Source organism: Haliotis cracherodii, unplaced genomic scaffold (genome assembly GCF_022045235.1).
Source record: "Haliotis cracherodii isolate W230 unplaced genomic scaffold, xgHalCrac1.p SCAF_11, whole genome shotgun sequence".
Lineage (NCBI taxonomy): Eukaryota > Metazoa > Mollusca > Gastropoda > Lepetellida > Haliotidae > Haliotis > Haliotis cracherodii.
Window position 1 is genome coordinate 23,953,936 of NW_027266266.1, and position 26,666 is coordinate 23,980,601.

General features: G+C 43.6%; 1 protein-coding gene across 1 annotated transcript; it reads left to right on the forward strand.

The window, feature by feature from the left end:
- Positions 1-104: 104 nt before the first annotated feature.
- LOC139455615 (coiled-coil domain-containing protein 62-like) lies at positions 105-25,566 on the forward strand. Its single transcript, XM_071237171.1, has 14 exons — positions 105-292; positions 3,256-3,328; positions 4,149-4,207; positions 5,308-5,499; positions 7,364-7,556; positions 8,625-8,791; positions 9,873-9,974; positions 10,448-10,619; positions 10,755-10,856; positions 13,346-13,434; positions 15,337-15,431; positions 18,684-18,831; positions 19,472-19,597; positions 22,077-25,566. Exons 2-14 carry the CDS (start codon positions 3,307-3,309, stop codon positions 22,812-22,814), a joined length of 2,205 nt encoding a protein of 734 aa, XP_071093272.1. The 5' UTR covers positions 105-292; positions 3,256-3,306; the 3' UTR covers positions 22,815-25,566.
- The last annotated feature ends 1,100 nt before the right edge of the window (positions 25,567-26,666 follow it).

The window sequence follows — 26,666 nt, forward strand, 5'->3', positions numbered from 1 at the left end:
TCATACGTGATAAGTCAAATTTGATTTAATACAAAAAGATAAACATTATTATCTTACTTTTATTATAACCCATTCACCGGATGTTTGGGATGGTGGGTAACGAACGTGATTGAACAAGCGGAGTTCTTGCCAACTATGTAAACAATGATGAGTGAAATGCAAAGTACATTTGTTTCACGAGGAAACAGTGATGCACATTGATATATTTTGCTTTTGGCTAGAAAATAGAATGATCAGTTGATAAATTTTCCGCAAAAGCAAACTGCTGCCGACAAGTGAAGCTTGTGAACAGGTGATGCTCAGTCAAATATATTAGTATTATTACCGTTGGGTGAAAGGTGAAACCAGTATACAGATGTATCATGTAGCCTTGTTGGGTTGAATCACTGTTAAAATCTGCTTAAGTCTCATACATACACTATGCTATAAGCATGATCTAGAACTCCCGTTGCCAATGGAAAAAAAAGTTTGCTGTTTTCGATGATGATATTGGCAATTTAACGAGCGCTTCCGGTGGATACAATTTCGCACTGAGGACATAAGTGTGTGAGTTGTGTTTAACGCCGCTTTTAACATTATTGCAGTTATATCACAGCGTGTCAGCTTAATGTGGGAGGAAAGCCTGAAGTGATGCAGGTCTCAGACGTTTACCACTTCGGTGACACCCACGAGCAAGGGTATGGTGATGACAAACCAAGAAACATAATCAGGGTGAACCGGGATTCGAACCCACTCTGCACAGCGAATCACCACTCGTGCCCCCTCTGAGGACCTAAAAATGAGTGGCCAAATAAGGGCGAAGCTCTCTATGGCATTAAGCAAGTTTCGGGAAAGATTTTCTTTTTCTTTTAAAACTTTAAGTGCCGTCAGAAACTAATGCATCGCTTCAGGTGGAACGAACTTTAGATAACAAACTTGGTCAATGAAAATGTGAATTTTGCAATAAAACCTTATTAAACAATAAACATGATCATGGTCACAGGGATAGAAGTATGCACTAGCCCGCTAGAGTGGACCTACTTTGGTAATGTTGAAAGTATCCCAAGGGCTAGTAAAATTTCAAACAGTTTGGGGTATCCCCTATTTATCATTCGGGCTAGTATATTTTCTTGGTTAATTTCTATCCCTGTTGATCATGATTTATTGCTTCAATGATTGTATATCCCTCCTATGCTAGGCAGAGATAAAGATTATTGCATGCATTTGTCTTGTAAAATGAAAAACAGACGGCATGTCTCAGGCTGATGACATGTGGTGCACTTTACTAAATACCCAGGTTATATGCTGAAGTCATATCATTGCACCTGCTCAAAAGTCTTACACCTATGATTACCTCATGATAGATGGGCATCTCAATATGAGATGGACGAAGATCAACCACTGATACCCTGAACTTTAAGTGTACTTTTTGGCCCACTTGCACAAAATGATCTTGGTACAACGATGATCATTACTGCCATACTCTAACATAGACTTAAAGGGAAAGTATGTTGATGGTTCTGTGTGATTTTATATCATGCATGAAAGAATTTCCGAGTGTTATGTCACATGCCCAATTCTATTTTCAAACCAAAATGATAGAACTTCAGTGAATCGAACTGTAACAATTCATGAATTGAATTCGTTATTCATGGCCACTAGAATCGAATATTTATGAATATGCTATCATGTTTATTTACATACCCTGTACCTAAAAATATCCATAACAACATATAATATGCATAGATTTCTTTCAAGGACAACACTCTAATGGTTGAGTAACAAAATACTTATTGCCACTTTGATTAGATTAGAAGCCAGTGTTTATCAAAGCCTCGATTACAACATAAATAAGCTTTGGTTGTATGAAGTCAATCACACTCCTACCCAGAGTTCAACCTAGTACCTCAGTCACAAGCCGTCATATAGTTGGAATATTGCTGAGTGTGGCGTTAAACAACAAACCAACCAACCTCTGTCACAAAGTCACATCGTTTACAGTCCATTCATGTGTCTTTTAGCTGTTTTATTCTGTATGAGTCTACACATTTAGCATGTTTTAATAAACATACGTCATGAAATGTTTGACTTTCTTTGAGAAAATATCCTAAAACATGAAATACTATTTTGATTTGCTTATCATCATCATAGAGAGCCCTTCCGAGAGCTAGAGATATTCGGATATTTGATGTGTAAAGATTTATTTCCATGCACCTCACTGTTGCAGTTGTAGTAGTATGTCTTTATAATTATGCAAACAATATGTAAAACACACCGCTTGCATTAGGCTGTCTGTTGTTATTACAGAATATGTGCATTTATTTACAAACGAGAAAAACCTGGTCACCCGATAAGCCTACGCCGACAGTTTGGTCACTGAGCAGAAACGGAATATGGCGAGCAGAGCAGAGTGAGGTTGGGGGTCATCAGTTATTGTTTAGAAAAGCTTCAGAACGTTTGATGTCCAATCCCTTTAAGATAGTCATAGTGCTAAGATCGCTTCGTGCATGTGGGCCCAGGAATGAATGTCAGTTATTTGTAACATGCAACCTATGTTATTGATATATTTAATGATTCCAGCCACCATTCTCTTTTTAATTTGTGGGGGCACGGATGACTCTAAGGCACCGCAATTTGCTGTGCAGAGTTGCGTCCCTTGGGCATGCCAGAAACCTATGATTCTGGGGTCAAATCCTGGTTCGCCCTGATTATGTTTCTAGGTTTGTCAGCACCATACCCATGCTCATTGGTTTCACAGAAGTGGTAAACGTCTGAGACCTGCATCACATCAGGCTTTCCTCCCACATTAAGCTGACACGCTGTGATATAACTGGAATACTGTTAAAAGCGGCGTTAAACCCAACTCACTCACTCAATCACTTTTTAACTTGTTCATGTTAGGCCCCCCAAAGTATCCTATTCTCTGTGTGTCTGCATAATGTTTAGCCCCACTTGTCAGGCATTGTTATGTTCATGACGTTTAAACAAGGGCAGATAACTCTAACCTGCTTTCCCCCAAACAAAAGTACAAACTGCACGTCACAACACCTCTTGTGTTGTCCTCACTCTACTGAACTTTTATTAATTGCTGCAAAAAGGTATTATAACCAGAAACAACTAGGTTTTTCCTCCAGCATGTGAAGAATGTACTGTTTTGGGCCATTGTTAGTGAATCATGCAAATGAGCGTATAAAAAAAGGACTACTATCAGCCATTGTATTCCGAAGTTTTGCTATTGATGGCTAGCTCATACTTTCTTGATGTTTGCTTCAACAGATTGATATCTGTCTGTGATTCGAACGAGGGGTCAACTTCAGGAATACTGCGATGATGTTTGGAGATGATTCTGGTAAGTATTTCTACAAATTCTAGCTTTCAAACAGAGACCATATGCCATATATATCGGTATCGGTATATGGTCTCTGTTTGAAATGAAGATGTGTTTTTGCATCATATTTTTATTCACTGCAAAAATATCACAACGTAAACCAATATAGCAACATCTAAACATGTTTAATATTGACTATATGCCACTACATTTCATGTTTTTTAAGGAAAACTGATGTATTTTCTCTCATATTAAGCACCAGTGATTCTTGGTTAGAATTGTCTTTAGCAACCCATGCTTGACGTAGGAGGCGACTGTGCTTGTCGTAAGAGGCGACTTACGGAATCGAGTGGCCAGGCTCGCTGACTTGGTTGATGCATGTCATTGTATCCTAATTGGCTAGATCGATGTCCATGATGTCAATCACTGGATTGTCTGGTCCAGACTCGATTATTTACAGACCACCACCATATAGCTCGGATATCGAGTGCAGCGCTAACAACAAACAAGCACTTGCGGATCCAGAGGAGGGGTGCAAGGTGCGCATCCCTCCTTTTTTTCAGATACCTACACATTAACCTCGCACTCAGCAAAGTATTCTGAACAAAAACAGTTAGGGATCATGAATATTTTTTGGGGAAATTTTTATGAAATTGTAAGCACTGCAAAAAATATCCCCCCAAATATTCATGATCCCTAACTTTTATTTGTTCAGTATATTATATGCACCCCCTTTTCAGAATCCTAGTTCTGCCTCTGATGAAGACCCCTTGACTTTCATACTAATTTCTATCAATCATTAAGGGTTTGTCATTAATAATTCAGGTTTTATTTTTTAAAGATGTTTTCTCAGAGAGCATAGTGGAAAGAGAAGGCCCTCACCACAGCACACCCATTAAGGTAATTTATGTCACTGATTTTGCCAATATATATCGTAGTAAGTAATACTCAGTAATATCTGAAATGTGAACCAGACAACGGTATGTTTGCTGAGTGAGTGAGTTGAGTTTAACACCACTTTGAACAGTATGTCAGTGCATCATGAATTGTCTCCTTGATGGGGAGGGACCGCCTCCGTGGTCTAGTGGTAGAGCGTCCACCCGGAGAGTGGAAGGTCTGGGGTTTGATCCCCGACCGCGTCATACCAAAAGACGTTAAAAGATGGTACTTGTTGCTACCCTGTCTGGCGCTCGGCATTAAGGGGCTAAAGCAAGGACTGGTCGGCTCGGAGTCAGTATACTGTGTCTGAGTGGGGTATTCATGTTAGACTGCGGCATGGTATCTCAGTGAGCTAGCTCTATAAATCGGCATCAGTCCGGACTAGTACAAGCAGCAACACAAACACACACATGTACATGCACGTCGCTATATAAGTGCAATAATCTTGGACGCGACGTTAAACCCCATTTCACCTCACCTCACCTTGATGGGGAGAAAGGTCTGTAGTGATACACATGGAGATGTTTTTCCATTTTTGTATGACTCACAATGGAATGGTGCTGAAAGACCAGGGGTCATAATCTGGAATTTGAGGGGACATCACCTAACACCTTCCTGGGCGCTGGGATAGTCTCGTGGTTAAAATGTCTGCTTCCCGCCCTGAAGGTCAGAAGGCTTTGATTCCGCACATGGGTTCGATATTAGGAGACCATTTCTGGTATCCCTCGTTACATTATTGCTAAAAGACGTGTAAACCACGCTCACATAATTATTTGATTTCTTTATATTGAAAAGGAAGTCAATCAGCTTGTTCCGAATGCACAGGATCAATGCAGAGCTCTGATGTTTTTGATGATATTTTATTTCCTCTTTTTGATCTGAACACCATGGCATCTATATCTAAGAGGGAGTACGGTACCATCGAATGATTATTTGTTGTCTGTGGGTTTTCTTATGCTAATATGAAAATATCGAGGCGGTAAACTGGTAGGCTGGTACATTATTCATGCAGAAATGTCTGCATAAACACAAATATTGATGTCATTGCTTGTTCTGACAAGGATGGTCCTTTTAAACGCCCACTTCGTCCAGTCCGTATAACCGCTAGAGTGGAGCCCTCTTCCCCAGTACGTCATGTGGTCAGTGATGGTCAACATTCTGAGAGGCCAGGGGATCCTGATCGATCCCAACACCAACACTACCTGGACTCAGGAAAGCAGCGGTCACCGGTCAGCCTACATTCTCCGCGACAAGTATGTCTGAACTTTTTTTGGCTATGGCTCTGACTTTGCATAAAATAGGGCTGGGACGGGTAACTCACGACCTGAGTTACCCGTCCCAGCCCAATTAGGGCTAGGGCGACCTGAGTTACCCGTCCAAGCCCAAATATGGCTAGGGCGACCTGAGTTACCCGTCCAAGCCCAAATATGGCTAGGGCGACCTGAGTTACCCGTCCAAGCCCAAATAGGGCTAGCGCGACCTGAGTTACCTGTCCAAGCCCAAATAGGGCTAGGACGACCTGAGTTACCCGTCCAAGCCCAAATAGGGCTAGGGCGACCTGAGTTACCCGTCCCAGCCCAAATGGAGCTAGGGCGACCTGAGTTACCCGTCCAAGCCCAAATAGGGCTAGGGCGACCTGAGTTACCTGTCCCAGCCCAAAAAGGGCTAGGGCGACCTGAGTTACCCGTCCCAGCCCAAATAGGGCTAGGATGACCTGAGTAACCCGTCCAAGCCCAAATAGGGCTAGGGCGACCTGAGTTACCCGTCCAAGCCCAAATATGGCTAGGGCGACCTGAGTTACCCGTCCAAGCCCAAATATGGCTAGGGCGACCTGAGTTACCCGTCCAAGCCCAAATAGGGCTAGCGCGACCTGAGTTACCTGTCCAAGCCCAAATAGGGCTAGGACGACCTGAGTTACCCGTCCAAGCCCAAATAGGGCTAGGGCGACCTGAGTTACCCGTCCCAGCCCAAATGGAGCTAGGGCGACCTGAGTTACCCGTCCAAGCCCAAATAGGGCTAGGGCGACCTGAGTTACCTGTCCCAGCCCAAAAAGGGCTAGGGCGACCTGAGTTACCCGTCCCAGCCCAAATAGGGCTAGGATGACCTGAGTAACCCGTCCAAGCCCAAATAGGGCTAGGGCGACCTGAGTTACCCGTCCCAGCCCAAATAGAGCTAGGGCGACCTGAGTTACCCGTCCCAGCCCTTGACTGAACACTTACATGTCATTGAGTATGTTAAAGGGCAAGTTCACACGGAAATGAACCTTTTTTTCTTGTACTTTTTCCACATTAAAAGTGTTAACATAGAAGTGTCATAGACAAAAATATAAAAACATCATATTTAATTAACATATTTTTGCACTAAAACGATTTATATTTTTCACATTTACCAAGTGTTCTATTTCCATAACAAAAACACCATGGCTTATGTCCCTTGCAATATGACGTCATTGGTGCCAATTGATAAACATTATGACGTCATCATGCTTTATTAGAGCCGCTTCACGTGGTGTAGGTACAGTTTTGTGATTCTAGCATCTCAGATGCCAGCCAGAATTGTGTTATGCTGAGTCACCACTGCGCCGGAGTGTGTCATAGACAATATTGTTTTACCGCAAACTGGTCCTTGATATCTTTTGTGTTGAGAATAGACAGGGACCCAGTTGAATTGGCACCAATTACGTCATAATCTAAGGGGGATAACTCAGGCCTATTTCGCTCGTAAAACGAAGGCCTCATAACGGCATATCACTTTCACACTATTGTGAGCTTACTATTGTGAAAAAAAATGAGTGTATATTTTCAAACACAGATACTAACTAATTCTAAAATTGCGTTTTGTTTAGAAAAAGAAAGAAAGTGATTTTTGCGTGTACACTTCCCCTTTAAGCATGTATCGATTGTCAAGGTCAGAAAGGGACACAATTTTTTATTTATATTTTTAAATGTAATGTTCAGCCTAGGCGATACTTTAAATGCTTTAAACTGGAATTTATGTTGTTTTTTCACATTCCTGAATTTTAGAGTCGATGAATACATAGAAACTTTCTTGTGATTAAAAATATTATGCCCAAACATGTTCCCTTCGTGTTGTAACATTTTGGTATGCTTGCTTCAGAATCCCATGTCCTCCTCAGACAGCACAACCCAACAGAAACAGCGACGAGAGATTCAGCTGTTGATTCAGGAGCTGAGGGAGCGAGACAATGAGCTGAATGAGACAGTAACAGCTCACAGCAATCAGCTCCTGGCCTGGGAGCGGGACAGACAGAGGCTGCTGACACTGGAGCAGAAGTGTTCTCGATATGAAGGTCAGCTGACCCAAGCTTCAGGACACTTGATCAACTCACATCAGCTTCACATCAATATACTACTCACCTTTTGACAGGGATATACTGAGTGTGACTGATTGCTGGGAGAAGTTGTCACCCAAGTAGCTTTCAATATTGCCTTGGACTCATATTCAGCATCATTACAAAAATAAGTAATTTATGTAACATTCCCTTAAGCTGCTTTCTAGTTGGTTTGTTATTTAATGCCGCACTCAGCAATATTCCAGCTATATGACGGGGGTCTGTAAATAATCGAGTCTGGACTAGACAATCCAGTGATTAATATCATGAGCATCGATCCATGCAATTGGGATCGATGACATGCATCAACGATGTCCACGAGCTTGACCATCCGATCCCGTTAGTCGCCTCTTACGACAAGCATAGTCGCCTTTTACGGCAAGTATGGGTTGCTGAAGACCTATTCTACCCCGGATCTTCACAGGTCAGCTGCTTTTGTAACCATTTAGTAACAGTATGAAATATCTCAGTGTCTGTATCAAAATTTGAGTAGTATATTTTGTGAACTAGGCTTGTAAAATAACGTTTAAAAGCTTACTTAGTGACAAAAAACAGTATGCATTTTTAATGCCTCTCAGTATGCGTTGTTGTCTCCTGGCTTTCATGAGAGTGTGAGCCAGCACAGAATGCCTGGCAGGAGTTCAGTGGTATTATCCAGACTCACGCATTTCAGTGAAGGTAGGTGTCACTTGGTTTGGTACAAGGGGGGCACGGGTGGTCCAGTCGTCTAAGGCGCCACGATTCGCTGTGCAGAGTTGCGTCCCTTGGCAACGCCAGAAACCTATGATTGTGGATTCAAATCCTGGTTCGCCCCGATTATGTTTCTAGGTTGGTCAGCACCATACCCGTGCTCGTGAGTTTCACCGAAGTGGTAAACGTCTGAGGCCTGCATCACTTCGGGCTTTCCTCCCACATTAAGCTGACACGCTGCGATATAACTGGAATAATGTCAAAAGCGGCATTAAACCAAACTCACTCACTGGTTTGGTACAAAGCAGTCTAATACATCTCTCACTTTGTGTCCAGGTGAGCTGCAACACAAGAAGAAGCAGGTTGACATGATGAAATCGAAGCTGAAGGCAGCTCGAAGTTACCAGGAGACCCACAATGCCAGTCTCAGTACCACTCAGGAACAGCTGGAGCAGCTGAGTCGCCAGAAACAACACAGTGTTGTTCACATGGATACACTGGAGGTGAGAAGAGAAGAAATCCTGTAAGGGGTGGGGGGTCCAACAAGAGGGTCAGGTCTTTATAGTTAACAGACCTGTGAATATTCCGGGGTAGAATAGGTCTTCAGCAACCCATACTTGCCGTAAAAGGCGACTATGCTTGTCGTAAAAGGCGACTAACGGTATTGGGTGGTCAGGCTCGCTGACTTGGTTGATCCATGTCATCGATCCCAATTGCGTGGATCGATGCTCATGATGTCAATCACTGGATTGTCTGGTCCAGACTCGGATTATTTTAAAGACCGGCGTCATATAGCTGGAATACTGCTGAGTGCGGCGTTAACAACAAACCAACCCAACAATCATATTTTTATTCTGAAGATGAGCAACATCACTCAGGGCTGAATATAACTATAAAACATGCACTAGTGCAACCTATTATTGAAAATGCAACCTAATATTTATATCTTCATGCACCAAGTGCATGTCTAAACATTTTCAAATTTGTGCCTTACTTACCCTTACAAAAGTTCTGTTGAGCAATGTCTAAACAAGCCTGGTCAATAACAAAATTCCAAATTGGAATTACAAATTACCAAAGTCATGCTATTATTGTTCTAACTGTTGTTGTGGCTTTGTGGATTTGATATGCATCTTTCACTGAAAACAGGAGAGAGTGAGTATGATTTTTCACCGCTTTTAGCAATATTCTATCAATATCATGGCAGGGGACACCAGATATTGGCTTCACACATTGTGGCCATGTTGGGAATCGAACCAGGCCTTCGGTGTGACGAGCAAACACTTTAACCCCTCAGCTACCCCACTGCTCCTGAAAACAGGGCCAATAGAGAGGAAGAGACTATAATGTATAGTTATACATTACTGCATAGGATACAATGTTATAATACATCAGAATTTTTTAAATTAAGATTTAACTCTCTTTTTTTCAGATGCACAGTTGTACATTTTAAGTTAGCTCAGAATTAGTGTAATAACTAGAAAAACAAAATCCCGCTTTTGAACAATATAATTATTTTCGCCAAATTTGCCTGCCAAAGGCTCTTTGTTTGGAATCCTAGATAAATTTGCGTTTTTCTTTAAGAAACAAAACGAGAGTCTTGGCAACTCTGTGAAGGCGATGTCAGGGACCATTGGGCAGTTGGAGGCTCGGGAACAGGAGTTGATGACTCTGCTCCATCTAAAGGTATGCCCCGCAATGCAGGAATAAAAAATAAGTAAAAAACCAAACAGGCAAGCCCACAGGGCTATCGGATTTTTGTTCTGCTAGTCCTGCAAAAGGTTACTAGTCCTTATAAAATAAGAAGGCTTTCAAGGCGGAAATGAGAGGACAATAGATAATTTACAGCATGTGTCAAAAAACAGCGTAGCTTAAAGTTTTGCTGTAAAGTTTGAGAAAGCTGCTTTCTTATTGGCTAATGTCAACTTCTTGTTTGGTCAAAGTTTGCGAAAGGTCATTCTGACGGAACCCATGATGGGATGTTCTCAGACTTTTTTTAAGCGATAGGGAAAACTGAGATCTGATTTTAATGAAATCAACAGGTTCTGATGAGTGTTTTCCCTACTGTCAGAGACGTTTTTGTTTTTTTGTATTGAAGTGTTTGTAGCTGCCATAGACTGTAGAGAGTGCATTTGATCACAGATCATTGTGTTTTCCAGGAGAAGGACGTGAGCCAGGCCACCAACAGTGTGGCGGAGCTGAACTCACGTATTCAGCTTCTGGACATGCGATGTAAGGAGTGCCAGACTCGGGAAGCCGACGCCCTGCACCGTGCCACACAGTGGAAGCAAAAATACACTCAGGCCAGGGAGGAGATGGAGGCACTCGCAAGTAGGGACGCCTTCAGCTTCTTGCTCTTGATTATTCACAGGCTGTCTTATAGTTGGCTTACTGCTGAGTTCAGCGTTAAGCAGAAAACATACATATGTATGTCCTGTGGAATGATGTTGATTTGAATGGTTGCAGGTAGTGTACAAAGCAAGGACAATGAACTGAGTCTGGTCAGGAGTGAGCTGCAGCAGCTGCAGCAGAGATTGGTGGCAGCGGGGGAGGAGCTGCTGATGACAGGTTAGTAAGGGAAGTGTGACAGGAGGAGTCAGTGAAGTGTGGAGGGAGGAGTCAGTAAGTGAAGTGTGTAGGGAGGAGTCAGTAAGGGAAGTGTGACAGGAGGAGTCAGTGAAGTGTGGAGGGAGGAGTCAGTAAGTGAAGTGTGTAGGTGGAGTCAGTGAAGTGCGGAGGTGGAGTCAGTGAAGTGCGGAGGGAGGAGTCAGTGAAGTGTGGAGGTGGAGTCAGTGAAGTGGGGAGGTGGAGTCAGTGAAGTGCGGAGGTGGAGTCAGTGAAGTGTGGAGGTGGAGTCAGTGAAGTGCGGAGGGAGGAGTCAGTGAAGTGTGGAGGTGGAGTCAGTGTAGTGTGGAGGAGGAGTCAGTGAAGTGTGTAGGGGGAGTCAGTGTAGTGTGGAGGTGGAGTCAGTGAAGTGCGGAGGGAGGAGTCAGTGAAGTGTGGAGGTGGAGTCAGTGAAGTGAAGAGGTGGAGTCAGTGAAGTGCGGAGGGAGGAGTCAGTGAAGTGCGGAGGGAGGAGTCAGTGAAGTGTGGAGGGAGGAGTCAGTGTAGTGTGGAGGTGGAGTCAGTGAAGTGCGGAGGGAGGAGTCAGTGAAGTGTGGAGGTGGAGTCAGTGAAGTGTGGAGGTGGAGTCAGTGGAGTGTGGAGGTGGTGTCAGTGAAGTGTGGAGGGAGGAGTCAGTGAAGTGTGGAGGGAGGAGTCAGTGAAGTGCGGAGGGAGGAGTCAGTGAAGTGTGGAGGTGGAGTCAGTAAGTGAAGTGTGGAGGTGGAGTCAGTGAAGTGCGGAGGGAGGAGTCAGTGAAGTGTGTAGGGGGAGTCAGTGAAGTGCGGAGGGAGGAGTCAGTGAAGTGTGGAGGTGGAGTCAGTGAAGTGCGGAGGGAGGAGTCAGTGAAGTGCGGAGGTGGAGTCAGTGTAGTGTGGAGGTGGAGTCAGTGTAGTGTGGAGGTGGAGTAAGTGAAGTGCGGAGGTGGAGTCAGTAAGTGAAGTGTGGAGGTGGAGTCAGTGAAGTGTGGAGGGAGGAGTCAGTGTAGTGTGGAGGTGGAGTCAGTGAAGTGCGGAGGGAGGAGTCAGTGTAGTGTGGAGGTGGAGTCAGTGAAGTGCGGAGGGAGGAGTCAGTGAAGTGTGGAGGTGGAGTCAGTGAAGTGTGTAGGGGGAGTCAGTGAAGTGCGGAGGGAGGAGTCAGTGTAGTGTGGAGGTGGAGTCAGTGAAGTGCGGAGGGAGGAGTCAGTGTAGTGTGGAGGTGGAGTCAGTGAAGTGTGGAGGGAGGAGTCAGTGAAGTGTGGAGGTGGAGTCAGTGAAGTGCGGAGGGAGGAGTGAGTGAGTGAAGTGTGTAGGGGGAGTGACAGAAGTTGAGAGGAGTCAGCGAAGTGTGGCGGAGGAGTTAGTAAGTGAAATGTGGAGGAGTGACTTAAGTGTGGAGGGAGGAGTCAGTGAAGGTTGGAGAGAGGAGTCAATGAAGTGTGGAGGAGGAGTCAGTGAAGTGCGGAGGGAGGAGTGAGTAAGTGAAGTGTGTAGGGGGAGTGACAGAAGTTGAGAGGAGTCAGCGAAGTGTGGCGGAGGAGTTAGTAAGTGAAATGTGGAAGAGTGACTTAAGTGTGGAGGGAGGAGTCAGTGAAGGTTGGAGAGAGGAGTCAATGAAGTGTGGAGGAGGAGTGGGTTAAGTGTGTAGGAAGAGTCAGTGACAGTGTGGAGGGAGGAGTCAGTGACAGTGTGGAGGGAGGAGTCAGTGACAGTGTGTAGGAAGAGTCAGGGACAGTGTGGAGGAGGAGTTAATAAACGAAGTGTGGAAGAGGAGTCAGTGAATGGTTTAGGAGGAGTTAGTAAGCGAGGTCAGGAGTGTGGAGGGAGGAGTCAGTGACAGTGTGGAGGGAGGAGTCAGTGACAGTGTGGAGGGAGGGGTCAGTGGCAGTGTGGAGGGAGGGGTCAGTGGCAGTGTGGAGGGAGGACTCAGTGACAGTGTGGAGTGTGGAGTCAGTGACAGTGTGGAGGGAGGAGTGAGTGACAGTGTGGAGTGTGGAGTCAGTGACAGTGTGGAGGGAGGAGTCAGTGACAGTGTCGAGGGAGGGGTCAGTGGCAGTGTGGAGGGAGGGGTCAGTGGCAGTGTGGAGGGAGGAGTCAGTGACAGTGTGGAGTCAGTGACAGTGTGGAGGGAGGGGTCAGTGGCAGTGTGGAGGGTGGAGTCAGTGACAGTGTGGAGGGAGGAGTCAGTGACAGTGTGGAGGGAGGAGTCAGTGACAGTGTGGAGGGAGGGGTCAGTGACAGTGTGGAGGGAGGACTCAGTGACAGTGTGGAGGGAGGAGTCAGTGACAGTGTGGAGGGAGGGGTCAGTGACAGTGTGGAGGCAGGACTCAGTGACAGTGTGGAGGGAGGGGTCAGTGACAGTGTGGAGGGAGGAGTCAGTGACAGTATGGAGAAGGAGTCAGTGACAGAGTGGAGAGAGGAGTCAGTGATAGTGTTTGCAATGTTCCCAGTTGACATCAATGTTCCTTCTGTATAAAGGTGAGCGTGAGAAGAGCAAGGATGACCTGATTGAGTCCCTGAGGTCAAAGCAGGAGCGAACTCTGGCTGAACTCAGGAGTGTTCGTGAGGTAGGACAGACATTCTTTGAATGATACTCTTACAGTGCTAACAAGGCCAAGATTGCCACAAGCTTCAAAGGGCCTTACAAATGACAGCATGGGCTTGAAAGGGCCGTAAATTTGAAAATTTAAATTATATGAAATGCCTTGATTTTAGTAAGCATTATTCGTTTGCTCTTGTAATGTATGACCAACAGACGCTCAGGATAAGTACATAACTCACTTGATAAATAATATTTTAATAGTAAATCATTTAAAGGAATAATGTCACAATAAATCTGTTTGACAGCATGATTGGTATTACTTTTGGCCCAGAAAAGTGCAATCATTGCCCTGGAAAGACTAATGTCTTGGCATACTATTATACTTTTTCTGTCTTTGACTGTGGCCTAGTGAATAGTGCGAAACCATTTTCTGGTGCTCCCCACAGTGACATTGCTGGAATATTGCTTAAAGCAGAGTGAAACCATGCTAACTCACTTGTTGGTAGAATGTCTGCCCGGAAAGCGGAAGGTCGATGGTTCGATCCTTGGGCAGGTCATACCCAATATTGTTAAGAGATGGTACTTGTTGTTACCCTGCCTGGCGCTTGGCATTTAAGTGTTAAAACGTTGCCTCAGAATCAGTATAGTGTGTCTGAATGAGGTGTCCATGTTAAGCCTACATTAGTCCAAACTGATACCACTAGCCACATACACACAGACGTCGCTGTATAACTTTGATTATCTTGAATGCAAAGTTAAACCCCATTTCAAATCATCTCACCTTTGTTGTCTTTGAGGGATCGCCTCTGGGGTCTAGTGGTACAGCGGAAGGTCTGGGTTCAACCCCTGCCACGTCATACCAAAAGATGGTACTTGTTGTTACCCTGCCTTGCATTTCACCTCACCTCACCTCACCTTTGTTGTCTTTGAGGGACCGCCTCTGTGGTCTAGTGGTACAGTGGAAGGTCGGGGTCCGATCCCAGGCCAGGTCATACCAAAAGATGGTACTTGTTGTTACCATGCCTTGCATTCCACCTCACATTACCTCGCCTTACCTTACCTCACCTTGTGGTATTTGAGATGCACAAGGCAAAAATTCACTGAAGTCACTGATAAGTATCACAGCAACTGTGTTGTGTCAATAATGATGATGATGAAACAATTATTGTTGCTCGTTGTTTCAGCATATCAAATATTGTATCTAAGAACACAGATTGTTCTCCGATTCCTTCTTATTTCCCCTGGCATATTATCTGGTCTGTCACTAGTCAATCCGTATTTTGTTTCCGGAGCATAAACCGTGAAAGAAATTTCATCCAAACTTGCTACATGTATTAAGCAGGGCCTGAAGTTGTGCCTTTTTATATTTACTAATTCTTTAATAATTACTTTTTCCATGGAAACAAGTTAGATTTAGCTGAGGTTTCGTTTCCGGAGCAGAACTAAAAAATTTCCAACATTTTTCACTCAAATTTGGTACATGTATTAATCAGGGGCTGAAGTGGTGCCCTTTGCTATTTAGGCATTTTATATTTTATACTTTTTTTCCAGTTTCCATGGTAACAAGTTTGCCTTTGCCTCTGTTCATACTGGTGTACTGGAAACTGTACACACACACAAAGACCAGGTTGTCAACTGGTGCTTTTGGCTATTTAGGGATTTTTGTAATTTATAGTTTTTCCGTTTTCATGGCAACAACATTGACTATGCCTCTGTTCATAGTGGTGTGTACCTGACATACAAAACAAAGTTCAAAATCCTAATTCCATGGTATTGTTTTGATAATAACTACTCTTGTATACAGACAGACATATTGGATAGAAATTCTCATCAAGTTGGCTATAAATTAACAGTCAGATGATTTTTCCTTTCGAATTTGTGGGGGCGGGGGGATTTGTCGTCTTCTCATGACTCCTGTATATTCCAGCTGTATGAGCGTCAGCAAAGGCAGATGACTCTGATGCAGCTCAATTTGGACAGCTCCCGGGAGAACAGCAACCAGAACAGCAACATGGAACAAAGGTTTGCTGTTGATGTGCTGAATATAACATGTTGCTTAGCGGGTTTACTGCTTTCCTAGGGCCGTTGTTGGGATTTGCAAGAGAAGCATAGCTGGATTCTGTGCCTGGTGCATCCTTCTGTATCCCATCTGCCTCTCATTAAAATCAGATCTTAGTTCTTGCTACAGCTAAATAAATATATGCGGACATCCCATTATGGGTCATCGGAACATCCTTTTGTGAACTTTGACCGACCAATGAAATTACTTAAAGTCGACATTAGCTAATCAGAAAGCAGCTTTCTTGATCTTCACGGCTCTATTTTGAAACTGGCGATTTCCATTCCAGACTACACTTTAAAAATATTATGACAAAGATATTTATGCCAAATTTGAAAACTGAACAAAATGAAATTCTGTAATGTGTAATAGATGGCTGAGATTGTATGGCAGTACCTCCCGTGGGCTATGCAAAGTGTTTGCTGTTTTAAATGTTTATCCAACTGAAGCGAGAGATAGACGATGATTTTGACGGAATCATTCATACTGCCTATAACTGTCATTTGGAATACCCTGTGTTAACCTTTTCGAGGTTGTATGATTAGAAGACACATTCCGAATGTCAATTTATCAATCTGGTAAACCATGCTCTGATATGGTCGGATGAAATGTCGTTCTGACGTGACCCGTAATGGGATGTCAGATCTTTGTTTCGTTGTAGCGTTATGAGTCCAGTGTGAGTGACATGACACTCAACATAGCCATCCAATCCAGTTACAGGATAATGGTTACAAGGGAAGTAATGGTATCGCAAGTACTTGACTTGTGTCAGAAACCATCTCAAATACACTTGGTGCCATATGGACTTCCATCCCCTTGTCTTAAATCTAAAGAAAAAATCTTAACCAGCTCGATGTTCATTCGGATTCATAGCAAATCCCATTATTTAAAATTTATCAATTGCTCGCTTGAGTAAGGCTGGTGTTTTGAATGTAAACCGGACTCTCCTTAAAATGTATTGCAATTAACTGGAGCATGGATATATATTTTGCACCCCTAGATTCACATGGTGGCACATGGTCCTGTGCACAGTGCACAGGTCACAAATAAGGTGAAATTATGCAACGTCGGTTGCGGAGAATTGTTGGATGGATGACCGCGTTTCTTGAGAGTTTCTAGGGATTCGGTCCTGCCCGACACTGAAGCACATGTAGGTCATGTGGCGTCTCCTTGGGCAAGTGACTTTGTTCGAAATGTGCCTCTGTTCATCCAGCAGTGACTGGGTACCTGGTAGGAGGAGATGGTAATGTGGCTGTTAACCTTCTAGCGCATCACAGGCAGCTTGGGTTCCCAGGGAGCTGAGAATAAAAGAATCAAGTGCACACCGATCTATTGACCGGGGTAATAATGTTAGGGCTTTGAGCATTCACCTTGTGTAAGGAGTTTAGCGCAATAGAAGTACACACATTATTATAGACAGACAGACAGACAGACAGACAGACAGACAGACAGTTTTATTTCAGTATAAAGACCACTGGCCCAACATACATGTTACATTACAAGAACAGATTGAAGCGCACATAAAATGTTTACAATTTACAATACAGGGTTTCTGTGTTAATTTATATATTTTAGAAAATAGCATAGATTTGTGTGGACATTTTCATTTTTGTTACAAATTTTGTGTATTAGATTGTGTGTTTTAAAATCTTTTATGAACACAAGGAGTGTTAAGAGTATTTAAATAATTATTTTTAATGTGACATGATATATGTGGCCTTTCTATTGAACAAGAGGATCACATGACCACGAAATTGATGTTCATAAGTGTATGAACGACACACTTTGATGGTCATACATTTTTCAGAGATTGAATTCTTGAAATAACGTGAACACTGACAGATACCTCCACATTCCTGGGGAAACCCCTGGGAATTGCCTAGACTAAATAAATACAGAATCCTTGTTTCTGATCATTTAGACCCTTTGATCTTGAACTCAGCATTTCAGCATTCATTGAGAAACGTCACAGAGTTTGACTGGATGATCGTTCACAAATATTCACACTATGCCTCATCCTAGTGAACAAAACAAAGAAATGCACATCCTAACTATTGTAGTATCGACTCGATCCCTGTCAAGACTGACAGTCTACAGCAATCTATGAATTTACTTTAGTATCTACTTGACACATCTTTATAATCACCTATCAATGATTGGACAGTTGATCAATGATGACCATCACATGCAACCACCAAAGCTTCATTAACAACTTCAGAAATCTCTCCTGTTACGTTTATCGTGTTTCCATTTTGACATCTTGCACTTGATGTAAATGTATGACTTACTGAGGTAGTTCTTAACATACCTTTCTCTTCCAATGATGAAAGAATTTGAATACGTTTGTTGTAAACAAACTACACCAGACGTTCCTGAAGAGCAAGTTTAGCTACATATGGTCATGTCACCTCTCTTGAGGAACTATTTTATGCCGCTATACAGCTGGATGTTGTATGGCTGTCAGTGTAAACATGTAAGTTTCACTAGAAACTAAATGTGCATAGATCTAGACTTACTATGATATGAAACATGAAAATTGACTTTCACTTTGCGTGAGTTCATTGGAGTATGAACCTTCATAGAGTGAGGGCCTAACATTGTATGAACGTTGCAACAAGCTGTTTGGCCCTCACTCTATGAAAGTTCAATCTGCACAAAGTGTAAGTCAATTCTTCCGTCTTCATCAAAACATTCTCCATTTGCTTGGCAAAAAGTACATAACCTTTGCTCGAGAGGGGTATTTGAATATTTTTTGGAACATTATTATAAATAGCTACATACCAGGTATGTGTTAGTATACAGGCAAGGTATTGCTTCATGTATTCAAACGTTCTAGGTGACTAAGTATGTCAACTTATAGGATTGTGTTGTTACTTTGGGGTCCATTTATATAATTTTCTCTGCTGTTGTGCCTTTTACGCCCATTGGAATATGTTTCGGCAGATAATCAAGACTGGTAATTCCCTGGTTTTGACGTTATGTATTACATTGATGATTTTCAAATGGATTTGTATTTGATTTGAAATTCAACAAAAGTTTCATGAAGGTAGTCTTACACTTTCCCTTGTTCATGTTGTTAGACCATTCAAATTTCTTTCTTTTCCTTATTTTTGCTTCCTGTTTTTAGGCATATTGATAAAGAAAAATCATTTGAACAAGAAAATACATCGGTCTTGTCTCATTATTGAATGGAATTTTTTCTCACACGTTTCTAGCATTGGTCTGGATGATTCTATCAGTTGCAATGGTGATGAACCTGTTCAATGTGTGTCTCCACGGCAACAAGAAGTTGAAAATGACCACCACCGGGTTTCATTTGAAGACCGCCTGTCCTCATTCCTGGATCAAGACACAGACAGTGAGGTGAGCTGGTTAGGGAACTGACGAGCTTCCATTGTCAATGATCTCTTCTGAGTAAAACACAAGGGATTGGCGAGGGATTCTCAACACTACTTCATCAAATACATAGTCCTGAATAGTTTATTTTGTATATTACCTATAGTCTCTTTTGCAAGAAAACCTTTTTCTGGGAAGGTCACATCCCCATAGGGATTCCAGTTTGAATAGATAGTGAATGAGTGAGTATGGTATGTCATCGTATCCCAATGGTGTGGATTGATGCTCGCAATATCAATCACTGGATTGTCTGGTCCCGACTCGATTATGCACAGACAGCCATCACAAAGCTGGAATATTGCTGAGTGCAGCCTTAAACAACAAACCAACCAACCAACCAACCAACTCAAAACCCTCAGTGTATATTTTTCAACCAATTTTCTATGGTGCGTGTCAATCTAGACTGGAAGCGTGTACTGTGGAACCCAGTTACATATTGACATTTGTGTCTGCATCTGGATTTGTGTTAGAAAACCTTAAGTATAGATTTGACTCACAAGAGCTTTGGATTCCACTCCATCCACGTTGAATTGGAAAGACTCTATTGACTTATCTGATGTCATAGTGGAAGTGGAATGAGTTTTGTAGCAGATACATTTGTTTCCAGGCTGTGTCCCATCTTGATGCTGCCTCCCCTGCAAGTAAACTCCAGCGCCTGTTGACAGAGTCTAGGATGATGATAGAGAGCCTGGAGAAGTCCACTCTACCAGCCTCAAGTAACACAGCCACCCAGGTGAGGTCCTCTCTACCAGCCTCCACTAACACAGCCACCCAGGTGAGTCAGTAGAGGTCGACCCTACCAGCCTCCAGTAACACAGCTACCCAGGTGAGTCAGTAGAGGTCGACTCTACCAGCCTGCAGTAACACAGCCACCCAGGTGAGTCAGTAGAGGTCGACTCTACCAGCCTCCACTAACACAGCCACCCAGGTGAGTCAGTAGAGGTCGACTCTACCAGCCTCCACTAACACAGCCACCCAGGTGAGTCAGTAGAGGTCGACTCTACCAGCCTCCACTAACACAGCCACCCAGGTGAGTCAGTAGAGGTCGACTCTACCAGCCTCCAGTAACACAGCCACCCAGGTGAGTCAGTAGAGGTTGACTCTACCAGCCTCCAGTAACACAGCCACCCAGGTGAGTCAGTAGAGGTCGACTCTACCAGCCTCCAGTAACACAGCCACCCAGGTGAGTCAGTAGAGGTTGACTCTACCAGCCTCCAGTAACACAGCCACCCATGAGAGTCTGTAGAGGTCGACTCTACCAGCCTCCAGTAACACAGCCACCCAGGTGAGTCAGTAGAGGTCCTCTCTACCAGCCTCCAGTAACACAGCCACCCAGGTGAGTCAGTAGAGGTCGACTCTACCAGCCTCCAGTAACACAGCCACCCAGGTGAGTCAGTAGAGGTCGACTCTACCAGCCTCCAGTAACACAGCCACCCAGGTGAGTCAATAGAGGTTGACTCTACCAGCCTCCAGTAACACAGCCACCCAGGTGAGTCAGTAGAGGTCGACTCTACCAGCCTCCACTAACACAGCCACCCAGGTGAGTCAGTAGAGGTCGACTCTACCAGCCTCCACTAACACAGCCACCCAGGTGAGTCAGTAGAGGTCAACTCTACCAGCCTCCAGTAACACAGCCACCCAGGTGAGTCAGTAAAGGTCGACTCTACCAGCCTCCAGTAACACAGCCACCCAGGTGAGTCAGTAGAGGTTGACTCTACCAGCCTCCAGTAACACAGCCACCCAGGTGAGTCAGTAGAGGTCGACTCTACCAGCCTCCAGTAACACAGCCACCCAGGTGAGTCAGTAGAGGTCGACTCTACCAGCCTCCAGTAACACAGCCACCCAGGTGAGTCAATAGAGGTCGACTCTACCAGCCTCCAGTAACACAGCCACCCATGATAGTCTGTAGAGGTCGACTCTACCAGCCTCCAGTTACACAACCACCCAGGTGAGTCAGTAGAGGTCGACTCTACCAGCCTCCACTAACACAGCCACCCAGGTGAGTCAGTAGAGGTCGACTCTACCAGCCTCCACTAACACAGCCACCCAGGTGAGTCAGTAGAGGTCGACTCTACCAGCCTCCACTAACACAGCCTCCCAGGTGAGTCAGTAGAGGTCGACTCTACCAGCCTCCACTAACACAGCCACCCAGGTGAGTCAGTAGAGGTCGACTCTACCAGCCTCCACTAACACAGCCACCCAGGTGAGTCAGTAGAGGTCGACTCTACCAGCCTCCAGTAACACAGCCACCCAGGTGAGTCAGTAGAGGTTGACTCTACCAGCCTCCAGTAACACAGCCACCCAGGTGAGTCAGTAGAGGTCGACTCTACCAGCCTCCAGTAACACAGCCACCCATGAGAGTCTGTAGAGGTTGACTCTACCAGCCTCCAGTAACACAGCCACCCATGAGAGTCAGTAGAGGTCGACTCTACCAGCCTCCAGTAACACAGCCACCCATGAGAGTCTGTAGAGGTTGACTCTACCAGCCTCCAGTAACACAGCCACCCAGGTGAGGTCCTCTCTACCAGCCTCCACTAACACAGCCACCCAGGTGAGTCAGTAGAGGTTGACTCTACCAGCCTCCAGTAACACAGCCACCCAGGTGAGTCAGTAGAGGTCGACTCTACCAGCCTCCAGTAACACAGCCACCCAGGTGAGTCAGTAGAGGTCGACTCGACCAGCCTCCACTAACACAGCCACCCATGAGAGTCTGTAGAGGTCGACTCTACCAGCCTCCAGTAACACAGCCACCCATGAGTGTCTGTAGAGGTTGACTCTACCAGCCTCCAGTAACACAGCCACCCATGAGAGTCAGTAGAGGTCGACTCTACCAGCCTCCAGTAACACAGCCACCCAGGTGAGTCAGTAGAGGTCGACTCTACCAGCCTCAAGTAACACAGCCACCCAGGTGAGGTCCTCTCTACCAGCCTCCAGTAACACAGCCACCCAGGTGAGTCAGTAGAGGTTGACTCTACCAGCCTGCAGTAACACAACCACCAAGGTGAGGTCCACGCTACCAGCCTCCAGTAACACAGCCACAATGACTGTGCTGAGTGTCATTTTTTGCCTTTTGTCACAGGTACCTCTGGTCCATTCTGCAATATTTAGAGGCAGGCATAATATTGCTGAGGCTTTAAACAATATTCACTCAATCACGATGTTCAAGTTAATTGGAACAAATAGTTTAATGAGAACATGGTATATATTTTCAGGGCAACTCTGTGTCCAACCATTCCTCACCAATATGCTCCCAGAATTCTTCAGTGCAGGAAAGAGAAGCAAGTGAGCTGACACACGAGGGGACCATGGTTCCACAGACCAAGGAAGTCCGAGAGATCATCAAGCTGCATCCTGTGTCACAAGAGCATCCTAACTTTGGGCTCAAGTCTCCAGCATCACAGTTTAGGTCAAATCCCGATGCATCAGCATCACACTTCCATGACTCATGTGATACCCAAACAGCTCAGCAAGATCTACCCCCAAGTTCCATCTCACCGGAACCTCAAAGACAGGGGTCAAGGTCACTTGATTTTTCAAGACCTTATCAGTATAATGAAGATCAGTCAAGGTCACAAGTTGTCCAATCTCTTAGGTCAAGGTCACATGAACCTTATTTTCAGGTGTCAAGGTCGCAGGATTTCCAGTCCCAGGAATTAGAGTCACATGACCCTTATCCACTGATGTCAAGGTCACATGATTTCCAATCCCAGGAATTAAGGTCACATGACCCTTATTCACATATGTTGCATGAACCTCATTCAGAAGTGACAAGGTCACATGACTTCCAATCACAAGGTGAAACTTCACAAGATGTTGAAGGTCAGGATGCAAGGTCACAGTATTTTCAATCCCAGCGTTCCCTGTTTGTGTCAGAGTTACCATCCATGGCTCAGGTTGAGTTCAGTGACGCAGAATCATCCGACATTCTCAGAAGACAGGTTGACAGCTGATGACAGATTCCACCAAATATTTTGGGTCATTATTCGACCTGTACGGGACCAGTATTTGAAGGTGCTATTACATACATCGTATACAATATTGTACTCAATATTTGCAAGGTTTATCAGTCCGCTATATATACCACTCAAAGTAGTTAAGGAACACCAGATTCTTTCATTAATATAGTTGCTTGCTGTAAGAGGCGACTATGCTTGTCGTAAGAGGTCTTGACTGGGCGCAGCCATTTTGTTTCAAGCAAATGCAAATTGATAAGAGAAGTGGAATCTGATTGGTCAACAGGAGGGACATATAAGTGACATAGTTCATATAAGACACTGGTGGCGCTACGATCAAGTCCCGAAATTTCAGTCTAGTTCGACCAGGGTGAAAACTGGACTTTTACAGTCAGTTAACTCCCTTGCTTCGGAAAGATGGATCAACACCATACTAAATGTATTCTATATCTAAATGGTAAACCAGGATCACATTCTTAATTTTCATATTGTGAAGATCCGGGTTAGAATTGGTCATCAGCAACCCATGCTTGTTGTAAGAAGCGACTAACAGGATCAGGTGGTCAGGCTCGCTGACATGGTTGATACATGTCATCGTATCCCCATTGCGTGGACCTATGCTCTTGATATCAATCACTTGAACGTCTGGTCCTGACTCGATTATTTACTGACCGCCGTCATATAGCTGGAATATTGCTGAGTGCTGCCTTAAACAACAAAGAAACAAAGAAACAATTAGTTTAGTCCGCTAGTGGGCGTGGCCTATTTTTATGGAAACAAATGCAATAAAAATTGCTTGTATAGTCAATCACCTGCAATTTATTTGTTTTCCAATATCTCCAACTGCCATGTATCTTTTGGAAATTTGAGTGAGATGGTTTAACGAACCTTTGATCAGTATTCCAATTACATCACGGCTTAATGTTGAAGGAACGCCCGAAGTGATGAATGTCTTCCATGTTTACCACTTTGGTGAAACCCACAAGCACGGGTTTTGCTGGCAAACATAGAAATATAGTCGGTTCAAACTGGAATTCGAACCCACGATCATAGTGCACAGAGAGTTTTTGCGCCTTAGACGACCAGGCCACCTTTTTGGAAATATCTGCATATGACTTTTATCTCATTAAAATGGTTTCTTGGCACCATATCTGTGCTCATGGGTTTCACCAAAGTGGTAAATGTCTAAGAACTGCATTATGGCTTTCCTACACATCACTGTGATAGAATGAATACTTTAAAGAGGAACCTAAACTCCCATATTCACTTGGTTCTGTAGAAATGCATCTTCCCGAGGCAGGTGAGTTAACTGACTATAAAAGTCCAGTTTCCACCCTTGCCGAACTAGGCTGGTATTATGGAGTTAGATTTTGTCTGGACTAACGAGTCTATGCATAGTCCAATCAAAATCGCGCACCGAAATCGAAATCCGGTTTGTAAAGTGTCATGCAGATTTCGGTCGACTGCAGGATTTGCAAAGCATGTGCACTGCTAGCTCGATGTCAACAGATATTTTCTAAATCTTTTCATGTTTTTAATCCAGGTGCTCACGTGATTTGATGCACTTCGCGATGTAAGACCCGTATTGTCACAATATAGATCTTGATTATCGATCAGATCGTCTTGACTGGGCGCCACTGTTTTCTTTGAAGCAAATGCAAGTGATACGAGAGGTGGAATCTGATTGGTCCATAGGAGAGGCAAAGAAGGGACATAACTCGTAATAGCCACTGGTGGCGCTACGATCGAGCCCAGGAATTCCAGACTAGTTCGGCAAGGATGGAAACTGGACTTTCTAACTCCCTTGCCTCGGGAAGATGGTAGAAATGTGTCCGTTGAAAATCCCGGGTAGAATAGGTCCTCAGCAACCCATGCTTGCCCTTAAAGGTGACTTTGCTTGTCGTATGAGGCGACTAACGGGATCCACTTGAATATTGCTAAAATCGGCATAAAACCATACTCACTTACTTGAAATAATCAATGTTTGAAACTTAATTTCGCTCAGTGAAGTACATGTAACTGAGAAAATGCGTATGAATACAATGTTTGAGTGAACCGCCTAATTTATCATGTAGTGCCAAATGATATGCGGCCATGTTTATCTACATTATCACCCACATATGAAAACAACTATCTTAAGTTAAAGGCATCATTAGTTATTAGTTTATAGAGACAGCAGACATTGAATGATCAATGGAGCATAAAAGTAGTTCCTGCTAAGTGACCTCATTTGCATATTTATCGGATTTGTTTATTGCATTGATAACAATTGCCATATTAGTTATGAATATACATTGCCAGTATGTAAAATGTATGCTTCATCTGTGTACCCATATTATTTCATGGTATACTTCTGAGTACTCTCATGTTATTTGTTTATTAATATAATATTAAGTGCAAATTATCATTGCAAATCAAAAGTTAAATGCTTAAAAAAGTCACTTATATTTCAATTTTAAATAGCAAACAAAACAACAATCGCACATATTACTGGTACCATTTATTGGCAATTTTATTTTTTGTTTGTTTTGTTAATAAGTTATTTACAGATTTATATGTGTTTAGTGATACAGCAGAAATCTTGGTACCTTAAGACTCTGAAGTAGGTTTATTATGATTCAATGTTAATAACATAGTCACCAAATGTGATATTAAGTGGATTCTATCCCATCACTGAAAGTTACATATTATATGTCATGTTTCTGGTCTCAACGTTGTAAACTTACTTATATTTGTTTATCAATATGTAAGTATTAATGTAACAACAGGGCAGATGCAGCTTCAGTTAGTTCTATGGGTTTTCCATGGTTATGCATCATTTGAAGTCTGTCCGTTATTTATCATATTTGTGTGTTTTTTCCATGCAATGATTCATTTCATATTTGTTTTATATTTTTTTGACAATAAAATTATATATTATTTGTAGTTCTGTTTTTCTTCTTTAAAGACCTTTCATCAGTGTTAATTGTCCCAAAAGGGTACTGGTGGCCCAGTCGTCTGAGGCGCCGCGATTCGCTGTGCAGGTTGCATCCCTTGGGCACACAAGAAACATTTGATTGTGGTTTCGACCCTGATTATGTTTCTAGGTTTGTCAGCACCATACCCGTGCTCGTGGGTTTCACCGAAGTGGTAAACGTCTGACACCAACATAACTTCGGGCTTTCCTCCCACATTAAGCTGACATGCCGTGATATAACTGGACTACTGTTAAAAGCGGCGTTAAACCCAACTCACCCACTCACTATTTGTCCCAAAGTTTTAAAGGACACCATGAACGTAGATTAGTTCATGCACAAGTATTTTGATACTTTAAACCTTTATTTTGGAATGCTATTGGTCATAAAACAAAGATGATGTTATATGCCCCTGGGCCCACTTGCACAAAGCGATCTTTGCACTAAGATGATCGTAACTACCATACTTTAAAACAGGATTACTATAGTCTTAGCTCCAAGGTCGCTTTGTGCAAGTAAGACAAGGACAGCTGAACTGCGTGTTCAGCTATTGTCTGGGATAAATAATGTTATTTCATATTCATAGCACCAGAGACCATATAGCACCATACCGATTGCCAAGTTCTTTACCGCGAAAGCGTGTGACAACGGTAATAGTATCTGTCACGTAAATCAAATATTTCTTCTCGCTTCATCTTTGTAGGGACGGATGGACTTCTTGTGCGGAGTTACGCGCTGAGTTTAGTTGTGCCAGGAACCACATTCGGGTTCCGTCTTAGCGCAAACGGGCATACATAAAACAATTGTCAACTCGTTATATTTCCCAATATATCATTTATATTTCAAATGCAATAAAAGCACATCAGGACATGCGAAATTATATAATTGGTACATA

What these genes read in the sequence shown, in the direction of transcription:
- LOC139455615 (XM_071237171.1), top strand. Translation starts at nt 3,307, where the DNA reads ATGATGTTTGGAGATGATTCTG. An exon ending in TTCACATGGATACACTGGAG is followed by an intron (nt 8,792 to 9,872) that starts GTGAGAAGAGAA and finishes TTTTTCTTTAAG; the next exon opens with AAACAAAACGAGAGTCTTGG. An exon ending in GGAGGAGCTGCTGATGACAG is followed by an intron (nt 10,857 to 13,345) that starts GTTAGTAAGGGA and finishes TTCTGTATAAAG; the next exon opens with GTGAGCGTGAGAAGAGCAAG.